General features: G+C 38.4%; 1 protein-coding gene across 2 annotated transcripts; it reads left to right on the plus strand.

The window, feature by feature from the left end:
- Window positions 1–629: 629 nt before the first annotated feature.
- Window positions 630–11,002, plus strand: LOC134799981 (uncharacterized). Of its 2 annotated transcripts, none has more exons than XM_063772414.1 (6): window positions 630–789; window positions 2,416–2,459; window positions 3,464–3,742; window positions 4,149–4,290; window positions 9,935–10,115; window positions 10,744–11,002. In XM_063772414.1, exons 1-6 carry the CDS (start codon window positions 730–732, stop codon window positions 10,974–10,976), a joined length of 939 nt encoding a protein of 312 aa, XP_063628484.1. In that variant the 5' UTR covers window positions 630–729; the 3' UTR covers window positions 10,977–11,002. The 2 variants fall into 2 exon arrangements, with proteins under 2 accessions (XP_063628484.1, XP_063628482.1); XM_063772412.1 differs by having other exon boundaries at window positions 639–795.
- The last annotated feature ends 2,075 nt before the right edge of the window (window positions 11,003–13,077 follow it).

Here is a 13,077-nt window from a genome sequence, read left to right on the forward strand (position 1 = left end):
TCAAAAGAAAAATGTGGTAACTTAACTATGTATGAAATGCACAGAGTTACTGCGTTTTAAGGTTTTAACTTTGACTGGCAGTGCGAGATACAAGATTTATTCAAAGTAGTGACGATATTCACCAACTCGTAGAGATGTGGTTTGATTCAAATGCCACATCAAAGGAACCCGAGCGACCCAATTCCAAACTAGGTCAATATCATCCCTTACATTGAGATATTACAGTCTACATAGGTAGGTACTTTATTTATACAGGAGGAATCCTATACATATAAACAATTAAGTACCTACCATATGTATGATTAGTGTTGAATGCGAGTTCAGCATAGTACGCGTTTAGTAGCAATTGTAGCAAACGTTCCGTGTCTGCAATACAGCCACTTGGGCACCAAAATGTTTAAAAGAAACAACTTTATTATTTTTAAACCTCCAATAATCATAAATTTTGAGATGTGGCCGTATTGCAGGTAGGCGGTGAATTGAACTCGGATCGCACTAATCACTAATCAATGTTTAATACTATCCGTCTAAAACCACGAAAGACAATAGAATTTAATCTCTTACTATCCACCTGGTAGACCTTTTTCAAAAACAAGAAAACAATAGAGGTACTTCGATCGGTCCTCTAATCGCTCCATGTATTTTGTAAACACGGCACAATGGTGGCAGTTGAACACTAGACAGCCCAAAGAACTAGTTCTCTAGAGGCTAGTAGAGTAATAGCTAAAAATGTTTTCGAATAAGTTGATATTAATTTTACAAGTTTTACATGTCTGTTGCGGTAACTGGGTAAGTGTAAGTACTTTACTTACTTAAGGAATTCCCAAGTAACAATTTGTGGTTCTATAGTAGTCGATAGAACGTTTCCCAAATACCACCTAAGGTCCTATAAAAGACCAAAGAAGATTGTATAAAGCCGAAATGGCGCATCTTATGTGCCATTCAGTGATATAGTAGACCTGTAGCAGTGTCAGCCGTGACGTTTTAGGTCTATAAAAGTGATGTGATGATCACTTTTGTGCTAATTTGTTGTCAGTAACGCCATTATAGTGTTAATTTATACTATAGTGGCATTTGAGATTCCATTATAGTGCTTGTTTTATACTATAGTAGTATTTGAAATTGTATTATAGTGCTTTTTTATACTATTGTAGAATTCATAGTTCCTTTACTACGAAATTTGCTATCAAGTTTTCCATCAACTGTTGTGAGTGGTTTTGTTGTGTGTTTACTTCACAAAAACGGTACCAAGTAAAATGGTGAAAAGTAAAGACTTTATATTAATATGCGCCATTTAGATGTCGAATAATTCGGTCCTTAGTGCAAAAAGTATATGGGACGGAAGTTTTACCGTTAGAATAGTATTAGTTTAATGAGGAATTTTAAATGCCCCTTCGATTTATTTATGTTTTTAATAAAATAATTTAATAAAATATTATGATATTCACCATAGTTACTACTATACAGTCAAGAAGTAAATCCGACGCTTTTATAGGCTAACTATAGAACTTACGACGAAATATTCACCGCCATCATGATTAAAATTAGGGTTCCAAAAGAATTTTGCTGTGACCCAGTTACACCTACAAACTCTTTAGAAAGATATAGGTTTTTTTTTAAATTTAGATGTAGTCATTACTGTTGTTTCCTTTTTCAGTGTGATTGGTTAAAAAAATGTGCTAATAATGGATGTCGATAAATATCTAAACCGTCACGATTTTATGCTTGTATTAAATCATTGATGATAAATCTCACCTACAGTCACTAATATCACTGGGGTCTTTTTTATCAATTCATTAAAATATAAAAATATTTTGTACGGAACCACATTATGTGGCTTAGGCCTGAACTTATATAAGCAAGATATAAGTAGCCATTACAGATCAAATTTATCATTTACAAGTAATCGTTTTCTACCTTTATGTATCTAACTCGGTTTATAAAAGACATAAAAACTCAACTATAACGCTGTTGTCTTTTAAAAGAAAAAACAAAACCACTATACAACAGTTTTGTGATATAAAAGAGTCATTGTGACGTTTACAGCGATGAGATATAATAGGGATTTAAAAACTTCTAAAGCGCTTTTTAACGCTATAAATATGTCCCAAAAACGCTACTATAGAGCAAAGAGGTGTTGCCAAGCGCTTTTATACGACAGGTGGTCACCTCTGAAACCTTAATACGACGTCTATACAAGCTTTTAGCGATAAAAACTAAAATTATAGGACTAAAATGTTACTTGGGTTACACTCCGATTTAGCATTCTCTGTTGTTCGTCAGAATAGATACCTAACAAGGGTGCCTTTTTTACCTCTTTGTCTTTAAAAATATGTTCTACATACACGTTTTTGCCGATTTTTTGTTGTTGTCGATTCAAAATTGTAAAAAAAATAAACTAGATTACTTTTATAGGCCTCCGAGTGGATGACGCAAGTGCAAGATGAATTTGGATCAGTGTAAGTAACTTAAGACCGTTCCTACATAATGTCTAAACTAATTATACTAGCGGCAACGCAGCGGGCGTGATGGGCACCTTTGCGTCGGGTGCAGCCCGGGACGGGTCTTAGTAAGTAATTGAGTCGCTTAACTTCAAACTCGGGTAAATCCATCTGTCAGATTATGCGATATTGGTATTAAGAAAAGGTAAATAGGGTAGATATTTGCTGAGAGGGTCGAATGGATTTACCCGATTTTGAAGTTAAGCGACACAATTATTTCTTACATATAGTTTGTTTCTATATTTAAATTTAACTTAAGTATATTTTTCAGCAATTTAATTGGTATCATTGTACACCCAGCCGCAAAATTGCATGAGCACTTTATGAATGAATTCATTAATAATGTGGTTATGCAATTTTGCTGCTCGCTATACATATCTACGATTAAGGGCTTTATATCATCTATCTTTTCGTCAGGCACTTTCTGCTGAGAGGAACATGGAAATGGAAATAATATAGAGTTAGACCAAGCTAAGTTGGCAGCGATTTTGATAGAACAGACTGTTTATATTTTTTATTGTGCAAGTGTTAGTTTAAACGTCAAACTTCTATGAAATTATGACGTTTAAAATAACACTTGCATAGTCTGTGCTATCAAAATCGCTGCCAACTAGCTTGGTCTAACTATACTATATATAGGTACCTTTTTATGTCCTTGTCAGACGAAAGTATAGGTACTCAATGCAACCGCTTAAACTCCTAATTTATACAACGCCAGCAATATTATTTAATATTAATTGGTTTCCCCGACTAATGAACTTTCTTAAAAATAAGTGTGAATAGGGTCCTAGTTTATTACCAGCCTCTCTAGTTCATACGAAGCCATATATGGCAGTTAGAATAAATAAAAAACTATGTCATGCACTTAGAGAGTTAATTACCGGTACCGTTACTTATTGGGTCCTTGTCCATTACTGGGTACTTAACTCTACTAAACTTTTTCAAATTAACGTCCTTTGCAGTAAAGATATTAACGCTCGATTGAATTACGACGCCGACCTGAAACAGTATGAAGATCAAGAGCTACAAATTCCCAACCAAGAGCTCCCAAAAACGCTGACGAAGACCAACGAGAGCAACGAAGCTCCCGAACTGGGTAGCTACGTGTCTACGCCGACGCTTCAGGCGAAGTTGGAGGCCGCGCTGAGCCTCGCGAAGGAACTCGCTGCGAAGCTTCGAGAAAAAATAGCTTTGTTAAGCGAACGGGAAGCTACGCTGAAAGATACTATTGCCAAAGGAAGGTAAGGAAACCAAGAAACAGACTGATGAAGTTTAATTTGAGAAGTTTAAGGAACGCGAACTTACGCAATGAATTTCTTTCACTTCATACCTTGTCACAGTGACCATCAATATGGAAGCAGCTTTTTTATTTAAAGGTATTTCGTATTATCAATATGAAAGTTGGTTCTCGTTTATTTGTCACTGTGACAAGGTATCAAGAGGCACAGAAATCAAAGTCCTTGATAACAGCGTCCAGGAAACATATGGGTAGCTGTCATCCACTGGGACATTTACCATAAAAAAACTAAAGGACGCGCGTGTTGCATAAAAGGGTCAAACTTTCAGAAATTTTTTTGGATGCGTGTTGATGAAACGCACTTTATTTAAGTGAACCTAGTCTCCTTACTGAACGTTGTTTTTCCACAGGTCAGGTGTATCGGTGGTGACAGTCCATACGCTGTCAAGGGCGCCGCGCTCATACCTCATCCGCGACGGCGCTTGGGCGAGCTGCCAGGGGCTGCTTCAGCTCTCGTACGGGACAGCGGGCCCCACGTGCGTCGGTGTTGAGGTAGGTACTGCAGTTGTCTGTAGTGACAGGACATACGCTGTATACCTCGTCCGCGACGGTGTGTGGACAAACTGCCAGGGGCTGCTTCAGCTCTCGTACGGGACAGAGGGCCCCACGTGCGTCGGTGTTGAGGCACTATCAGTGTCTGTAGTTACAGGACATACGCTGTATACCTCGTCCGCGACGGTGTGTGGACAAACTGCCAGGGGCTGCTTCAGCTCTCGTACGGGACTACGGGCCCCACGTGCGTCGGTGTTGAGGTACTATCAGTGTCTGTAGTTACAGGACATACGCTGTATACCTCGTCCGCGACGGTGTGTGGACAAACTGCCAGGGGCTGCTTCAGCTCTCGTAATACGGGACTGGGGGCCCCACGTGCGTCGTTTGATTCAACCCATTAACATAGATATAGATGGTCAAGCAGATCTTGTCCGTAAAAATAAGGCGGCAAATTTGAAAAATGTAGGCGCGAAGGGATATCGTCTCATAGAAAATTTGAATTTCGCGCCTTTTCTACTGACAAGATTTGCTTGACCATCTATACCTACTTCATCTACCTACTCAAATTGTGTGGCCTCGCATCAAAAGTAGCAATAGTTACGTTCTAATATGGAATCGTTCTAAGTAACGTGCTAATATGGGGCATTATTCATGAAAAGGGACCTTATTATCGATGGCGCTTACGCCGCACAGCGTCGCGCCGCGTTGTATTTATATCGGAGCATCGTTAATAATGGCATAAGCGCCATCGACAATAAGGTCCCTTTTCATAGATAACGCCACATATAGTAACATTTACACGAGCATTCTGTTTGCGGGATACTGCACGCATACTACTCACAGACAAGACATCCTCCAGACTGAGCATAGTAGCGCTACCCCCTCTGCCACAAATACGACTAGTTTTACTCCATTTTCAAGTCGAAAGTATCTTTGTGTGACGTCCGTGTCTTTGAACGGACCAATCACGGCACGGGACCTCGCTCACCTCGTCCCCCGCACCCACGTATTTTTGGCAGCATCGGTTTCATGAAATAATTGCTCTAAACTCCGTCTAGAGGATTCCTAGTCTATGATACTACTAAAACGGGATCCTGCAGAAAATCGTACCCGCAAAAAACTGGACGTCAGTGGGAAACAGCTCTTATTTGTTGTACAAGGGGGCAAAGTTGTTGTTTAACCTCTCGTGCTAATATTGATACCCGAGCAAGCGAACGATTCCAAAATTGAATTCGAAAAGTGGAATCTTGAGCGTTGCGAGGGTTTCAAGGCACGAGGGGTTTTAACCCAAATTTTGCCACCGAGTGAATCACAAATCCATCTAATTCTGTTACCATTTTGCGCGCACTTTACCTACTTTAATTATAATTATCTTAATCAATGAATTGATACACGATATATATCAACCGAATGACAGTGACGTAAGTACGAGTAGGTATTACCTATATCTATCGCATTCCCCAAAGATAAGTTGTATTTAATCAATTATGTCAATAAAACCTAAGGTTAATGTCCCAATGTTTCAAGAGACCTTAATTCCAGTAAGTTGGGTAAGGTCAGGACTCGTCGCCCGCGGTATTTCCGGACCGATAAGACCTTCAAACCTTCAACAAAAGAGCGAACTCCCATTAAATTTCGGCAACGCACTTGTGGTGTGTCCATGGGTGATGGTGATTGGTGACAGTCACTGTCACACTCGCACAGTAACGCAGCGTACTACGTAGGGGAACAACACGCGAACGCGAAGCGAAGCGATGCGGCGCGGGGTGAATCAATCCTTTGATACCTATAGAAGTGTCCTACGTGGGTGATGTCGTTGCGAACGCGAACGCCTTGGGCCCGCCGCGTCGTGTTCGCGAGTTGTTCGCTTACGTAAGACGCAGCGTAACATTGACTGGGCGGTTCAGCAAAATAATTATACACGTGCAATAGAAATAGCATCAGGCAAGAAGTTGATATTGGTAACAAAAGTATAATCCATACTCGAAAACATTTATTTACATACAATATATATACAGTGGTACTACTAAACGAAATTAATAACTAGCTTAAATCTAAAATAGGCCCTTGAGGCATTGTACCAAGGATGCTGGCGGCATTTCCTCGCTGTATCGCAATGCTGATACGTTGTGCGAGGTAGCCGCCAGCTCTTCGGTCACCAGTTACGTCAACCAAACGCTTCGCGATTTCTGCGAACAACTTATGCGCGCTGGGACCCCATGGACCTAGAGTTTCAACACCAAATGGTACAAACAATTTATAATCCATACTAATATTATAAAAGCGAAAGTGTGTCTGTCTGTCTGTTTGTTACCTCTTCACGCTTAAGCCGCTGAACCGATTTAGTTGAAATTTGGTATAGAGATAGTCTGAGTCCCGGGGAAGGACATAGGTTAGTTTTAATGTCGGAAATCATCCCTGAAGAGAGTGCAAATGGGGGTGGAATTGAAAGAGTTAATGAATTGCCTAATAATTTAAGTAGGCAATGCGCGAATTGAATGATTGCTATTAGCATTATCCAGGCGCTATACCTACTTTAGTTGCTGTCACTAATTCCACGCTGACGAAGTCGCGGGCAAAAGCTAGTATTTTTATAACTTGCACTCTGTGCTCCGTTCCGTCATATATTTTATTTACCTCTTTTCTAATAGGTTCTTTATTAATAGGGTCCAACCAAGGTCCAACGGTCAGCATGATGTTGCAGTAAATTTACTGTAACATCATGCTGAGTCGAGCCCTTTTTTAACATCACGCTGTTTTGTTTGTATGTTAACATAATTTTTAGAGGGCGGAGTATCGGTGGCAAATTTCACACAAAAGGTATGGAGTCGCCTAAGTATTCTTATGATTAAATAAATAACGAATAAATGATTAATTTTGCATAATAATTTATAGGAACTTATAGAAATTATCTTACGAGCATACAAATATAATGTAATATGTTGTTAATATCTATAATACATAATAATATGTTTTCTTATCAAAACATTATCATTAGGTACTAAATACTAGACTAAGAAGTTATACCTGCCAAACGATATATTATTTTCAAGACCATTCAATTACAATTGAGGACTGGAATTATGTGTTCGAGGTCCTCCTCACAATCTACACTTAAGTGCGTATCCATGTTATAAAATGACTGGACTATGGCCACATGTTCCTGGTTTTTCGGAGTGAATCGGTTTCTTAATTTATTGAAGATCCATTTATGAGTGGAAAACGATCGCTCTACATCTACCGATGTCATGGTTGCATGTTTAAGGACTTGTTTATAATTTTCCATTGTAATCATATTCCTTAATTCGTCAGCATCTGGGTTTCTATCTAGAACCAATTCGAGTTTATTTCGCACGGTTTCACTTCCTTGGAGGCTTAAAATACTCCTAACTATATCTATTACCAGAAAACTTTCTTCTATCGGAATTTTAGTGCATTCTAATTTTTCTATCGATTCAGGTATAATTTCGTAACAACTTTTTATAAAGCTTAACTCGTTTTTTAAATTTTCATTTTCAAACAACTTCTGGGCTTTTCTAATGGCAATAGCTTCTTTACTGTTCAATTGCATCACAACATTTTTAATCACGTCAAAATATCTATCGTAGTAAAAACTTGCATTTAACCAGGTGCCCCAACGAGTGATAATGGGTTCCGGCGGTAAAGGCACATTCTGCGCATGGTCCCTGAAAAATCGGACGCGGTGTGGTGATTTTAAAAAAATCTTCTTGACATTAGATATTAAAGAATTGACCAATTTATGTTCAGATCTTATCTGCTCCGCGACTCTGTGTAAGTGTGTAGTCCATGAGCGAAACAAGTTACGTGGCGTACTTTAGTGTACTTTTTCTTCAAAATCTTGCCGACAGCAAGCATGTACGCTGCGCTATCCGAACAGAATATTAAAAACTTGTTCATATTATCTGTAAAATTATCCTCCCACAAAAAATTCAAGCTTTCGTCAACCACCGCTGCAATTGAGTTCGCGTTTACAGTACTAACGACTTTACACGCTAACAAATATGGCCTTTGTAAAGCATCATCAAGTGATTTTATAATTACAGTTACTACGCAATTACCGAAATTATCAAGAGTCTCATCCACCGCAAGCCATAAATTGGAATCGAAAAATATATTTCGTATTTTCTTGACGGTCGCATTGTATATTCTGGTAAGATAGTATTTTCTCAAAACACTTTCTTCGGGAAGTTTTATGCCTTTATCTAAGTATTTTCCAAAGAACTTTTTAAATTCTGGATGGTTAACTCTTTTCCATGGGATGTTACACGCTATAAGGAAAACGCATAAATCATAGGCAAAGGTGCCATTTTGGTTTCCACAATTAATTTGGTTTTTCGACATTATATTTTTTCAACTGCTTTAAATCCACTGAGCAAGAAATACAGTGAATGCTACATATTCTTCTTCATTATATATAAGATTTTCGTACGGTTCTATCATCCGCAGAATTGTTGCTTCACATGGCTTATTCATCTTGATATTTTTCGGTTTTAAATATTTAGCCGACGCAATAATAATTCAGATAATATAGATGTAAAGCAGCTGTCTAAATTGACAATGTCAAATAATTAGTTTCTAAATGTCTCATAAATTTGTAAATTAGTAACTTTTTGAAAAGAAAGGTTGCATATGGTAAAAAATATTATATCGATGAATGGTGACTTTGTTAAAAGAAATTGAAAAATAACCCAAAACATTTACGACATAACATTTAGGTGTTCCTGAAATCGATTTATGAAAATAAATGTTAAGTACTTACTTCCAATTTACGAGTAGGTACCATACTAAGTACATTAGGTAAATGAATAATTTTATTATTCAAGCCTAAAATAATAATTATAAAAACGACTCCATACCTTTTGTGTGAAATTTGCCACCGATACTCCGCCCAATAATTTTATTTAGTTTTAAAGGTTTTTAAGATTTTATGTTCAAATGCTTAGACTAAAGTGTTATCCAGACGGGACTGATCAAATCGGTCGATTCGATCAGAAATGAATTTGGCGTCAATCTCCAATTTTAGGTTTATGGTGATATTAGAGCCCTCTAAATTGAAAAAATGCCCCAGAACGAAAATTGGCCTCACAAATTGGTATTCTTGCGTCCGCACTTCATTTTATCGGTAATATCGGTCATTATCGGCGGTTGAATTCGGCGAGCCAAATTGGTATTTGCGTGCGCACCTCCTGATTCGATCGGGCAATTGAATCAGATTGGCGAAAAATTGACTAAGGGGCTATCCATAAATTTCGTCATCGATTTTGGACCCCCCCCCCCCCTAAAATCATCCAAAAATCATGCTTCGAATGACCCCGTTTCCTCCTACGTCGTGCTACCGTCATCCGATGTCCAGACCCCCCCCCCCCTAATTTGAAATGACGTAATTTATGAATAGCCCCTAATCTGGATACGCCTTAAATACACATTATTAAATCTATGTTCAAATGTACCACTAATGTGATGTTAATTAAAAAAAAACTGTTTATGTCAAACTTCTATGAAATTATGACGTATAAATAACACTTGCATCAAAATTGCTGCAGACTTTTCTTGGTCTAACCAATGCCCTTATATGGAAATATGTTTCTGGACATAATTAATTCATTCATCGAAATTCCCTCAGACTCCGACGAAGCCAGACCCGTGCGTGTTCAACTCAGTCACCAAGTACGAGACGATCCCGATACGACGGCGGTCGGAGTACGCGGAGGACGACTTTCTTTGCTTGAAGAGTAACTTCAACTCTACGCTGGATCGGTACCTGAGCGTGCCTAGAACGGTTATCAATGACACTTGCAAAAATGGTAAGCAGGGCCGTCTTAAACTATACTGGGGCAAGGGCACATAAGAATTTGGGGCCCTTTTGGAAAGTAAAGAAAGCGAATCAAACTAACATATTTATACTATGATCTTCTCTATTTATTATGGGTAATAGGTAATCAAATATACGTTACTGTTACTGTCTGTCTTTCGGGGGCCCCTGAGGATTGGGGCCCTGGGAACGGGCCCCGTGTGCCCTTATGGTAAAGACGGTACTGATGGTAAGTTAATATATTGCCACGCAAATAAGTCTACTGATACTATCAAACGTGTGAGTAAGGCTGCCTTTTCACTGAGGCAGATGAGCGGAGATGAGAGGAGACGTGCTTTGGTTGTAATCCACATGTTTTCTCTGGTCAGCTGGATTACAACCAGCTGGTTTATTAATTATTAGTTGATTCCTGCACGTGTCCTCTCATATCTCCACCTCAGTGTAACGGCAGCCTGAACGCTGTAGTTTTTATAGATATTAATTATTCGCTCTTCACCCGACCCGTTCTTACAACGCACCTTTTTAGTATTTTTTAACGTAAATAATTATAAATAATTGCATTAGCCCCTAACGTAGGTAGCGACCCACTTGTACGTACTTACCTCATTATAAATTTACAGGTGTAGTGCGAAGCTTGGAAGACAACGTCGTAGAATGCGGAGTCCGGGTACTCTCCGAGTACGTATACTACCCCGGCGCCGCGGCGCGTGTACCCCGCGAGTACTGCGACGCCGACCCGCCGGGCGCCTGCCACCTGCTGGCGGCCTGGCATCTCTCAAACACCACCATTGAGAACTTCGAGTTCTTAAAAGATGACCCTGCGTTTAAAGCCTATTTTATTAAGAATCAATGAACATGAATAAATTTTGTATTGCCAGATATTTGGTTTATTTGCCCAGCAGGATAACGTTGTTTTTAGGGTTCCGTACCCGATGGGTAAAAAAACGAGACCCTATTACTAAGACTACTCTGTCCGTCTGTCACTAGGCTGTATCTCATGAACCGTGATAGCAAGACAGTTGAAATTTTCACAGATGATGTATTTCTGTTGCCGCTATAACAACAAAAAATACTAAAAACAACAAAATCCATATTTAAGTGGGGCTCCCATACAACAAACGTGATTTTTTTGCCGGTTTTTGCGTAATGGTACGGAATCCTTCGTGCGCGAGTCCGACTCGCACTTGGCCGGTTTTATTTTATTTTCTCCCTAGAGTCTGTGCGGAAAGAGAAGAGTCGTGGCAGAAACGGGAACTAACATTTTAAATTTTATATGGCAATCAAACCTTTGACACCTGTCTTGTAAAAAGTAAACAAACTTCTGTCATTGTATATTTTTATTAACAAAAACCGCAAGTTTCATGCTTAAAATATTTTAAAAACACGATAAAACCGTACATAAAACCACAAGGAAAATTATATTTAACATTGTTCGGTTTTGTCAGCGGGAAGAAAACGGCTAAAAGCCGACTATCGACTTACAAAAAGTCGCGGAACGTGTTTCCGATATTCACGGGTATTGATGTTGTATTTAATATTAAATAATTACCTATTTAATAAGCCCCCTAAGTAACTTGTCTCCGGTACATAATCGGTAAGTATATTCATTCAAAATATATAAATTTTCATAAATATGCAAGTCATTCATGATCTTTAAAATAACTGACAAATAGTCTTGATACTTGCCATTTTATGCATATTTATATGTAATATTTTTTTCAGGATTGTGTAAAAGTACCTACGGTATCTCGAATAAAAGACCGCTAAGTAGGTGATATGCAACAATTCGTAATCTACGTGCCGGATTCAAGCACATCCAGTTCAGATGAAGGTAGTTCTATGAGTGTCCCTGGTTGTTCTGAAGCTAGCTCAAACATAAGTGACATTGAATATTTTAATTCAGACTTCGATTACAAAGAATAAAACTTTTTCTAATAAAATATTTCTTTATTTGTAAGTTCGTTTACTAGGTTCTGAATAAAACTTTTTCAACTAAAATATTTCTTTATTTGTAAGTTGTACTAGGTTCTATTAGTTACGAAATTATATTTCATTTAGCACTGACTTTTCGGCGAAGTAAAATATCATGTGATGAGAGAACCGAACATATCCCAATAAGGCCTACCTACTTATGCACTATTTTTATTCATATTCATATTTATTATTAATAATGTAGGTACACACACATTACAAGTCAAGTTTACAATGGGTGAAATATATCCCAGATAGTAAAATTACAGTTCTATTGCCCAATTTCTACCCGATCTACCCGGTTTTGTATTAAAATAACTGTTGGACTGCACAGATTAGGCAGTACATAAATGAGACTATCTTGTTTGGTACTAAAATTACAGTTGTATTGGGCAGATTCTTAACTAGTTTTAGCAGTTTTGTCAATCGCACTGTCACTTTTTAGTATCTGAGACATAAAAACAAGAGTGTGTTTTAAAAAGAAAACTAGTGCCTGCGCTAAATCAGAGGATTGAGTTGACGAGCCGACACCACCCCACCAGGCTCCGTTTAGTAAGCCGTGGTAAAAAACCGGAACAAAAGGGAAGTGTTGTCAGCATAGCAAAAACCATAAAATAGCACTGGCGCGCCCTCAAATCCCACGACTCTTCTCTTTCCGCACAGACTCTAGCAGGTGGATGCGCAAGTCATCATACCGCGAAAGTCGATAATCGAAACTCTTGCATATTCGAGCAATAGAGAGACAGATAACGAATTTTGAATTTCGCGGTAGACCAAAGAGTAGGGTAGACCCTTTGCCTATGACAGACGCGTTTTCTGAGACGTTTATGACCAAAGAATATAATTTATGACGATGGTAAAGTCATAACATAACAATGATCAACGGTTTTGTCATTGACTTAAATATTCTTAAAGTTGTCAAAGTTTAAAAAAAATGGAACTGTCAGTCAAATCTGTCATAAAATTTACCGCTGTTTACCGCG

Source organism: Cydia splendana, chromosome 19 (assembly GCF_910591565.1).
Source record: "Cydia splendana chromosome 19, ilCydSple1.2, whole genome shotgun sequence".
NCBI classification, from domain to species: Eukaryota; Metazoa; Arthropoda; class Insecta; order Lepidoptera; family Tortricidae; genus Cydia; species Cydia splendana.

What these genes read in the sequence shown, in the direction of transcription:
- LOC134799981 (XM_063772412.1), top strand. Translation starts at nt 730, where the DNA reads ATGTTTTCGAATAAGTTGATATTAATTTTACAAGTTTTACATGTCTGT. An exon ending in CAAGATGAATTTGGATCAGT is followed by an intron (nt 2,460 to 3,463) that starts GTAAGTAACTTA and finishes CGTCCTTTGCAG; the next exon opens with TAAAGATATTAACGCTCGAT. An exon ending in CCACGTGCGTCGGTGTTGAG is followed by an intron (nt 4,291 to 9,934) that starts GTAGGTACTGCA and finishes AAATTCCCTCAG; the next exon opens with ACTCCGACGAAGCCAGACCC.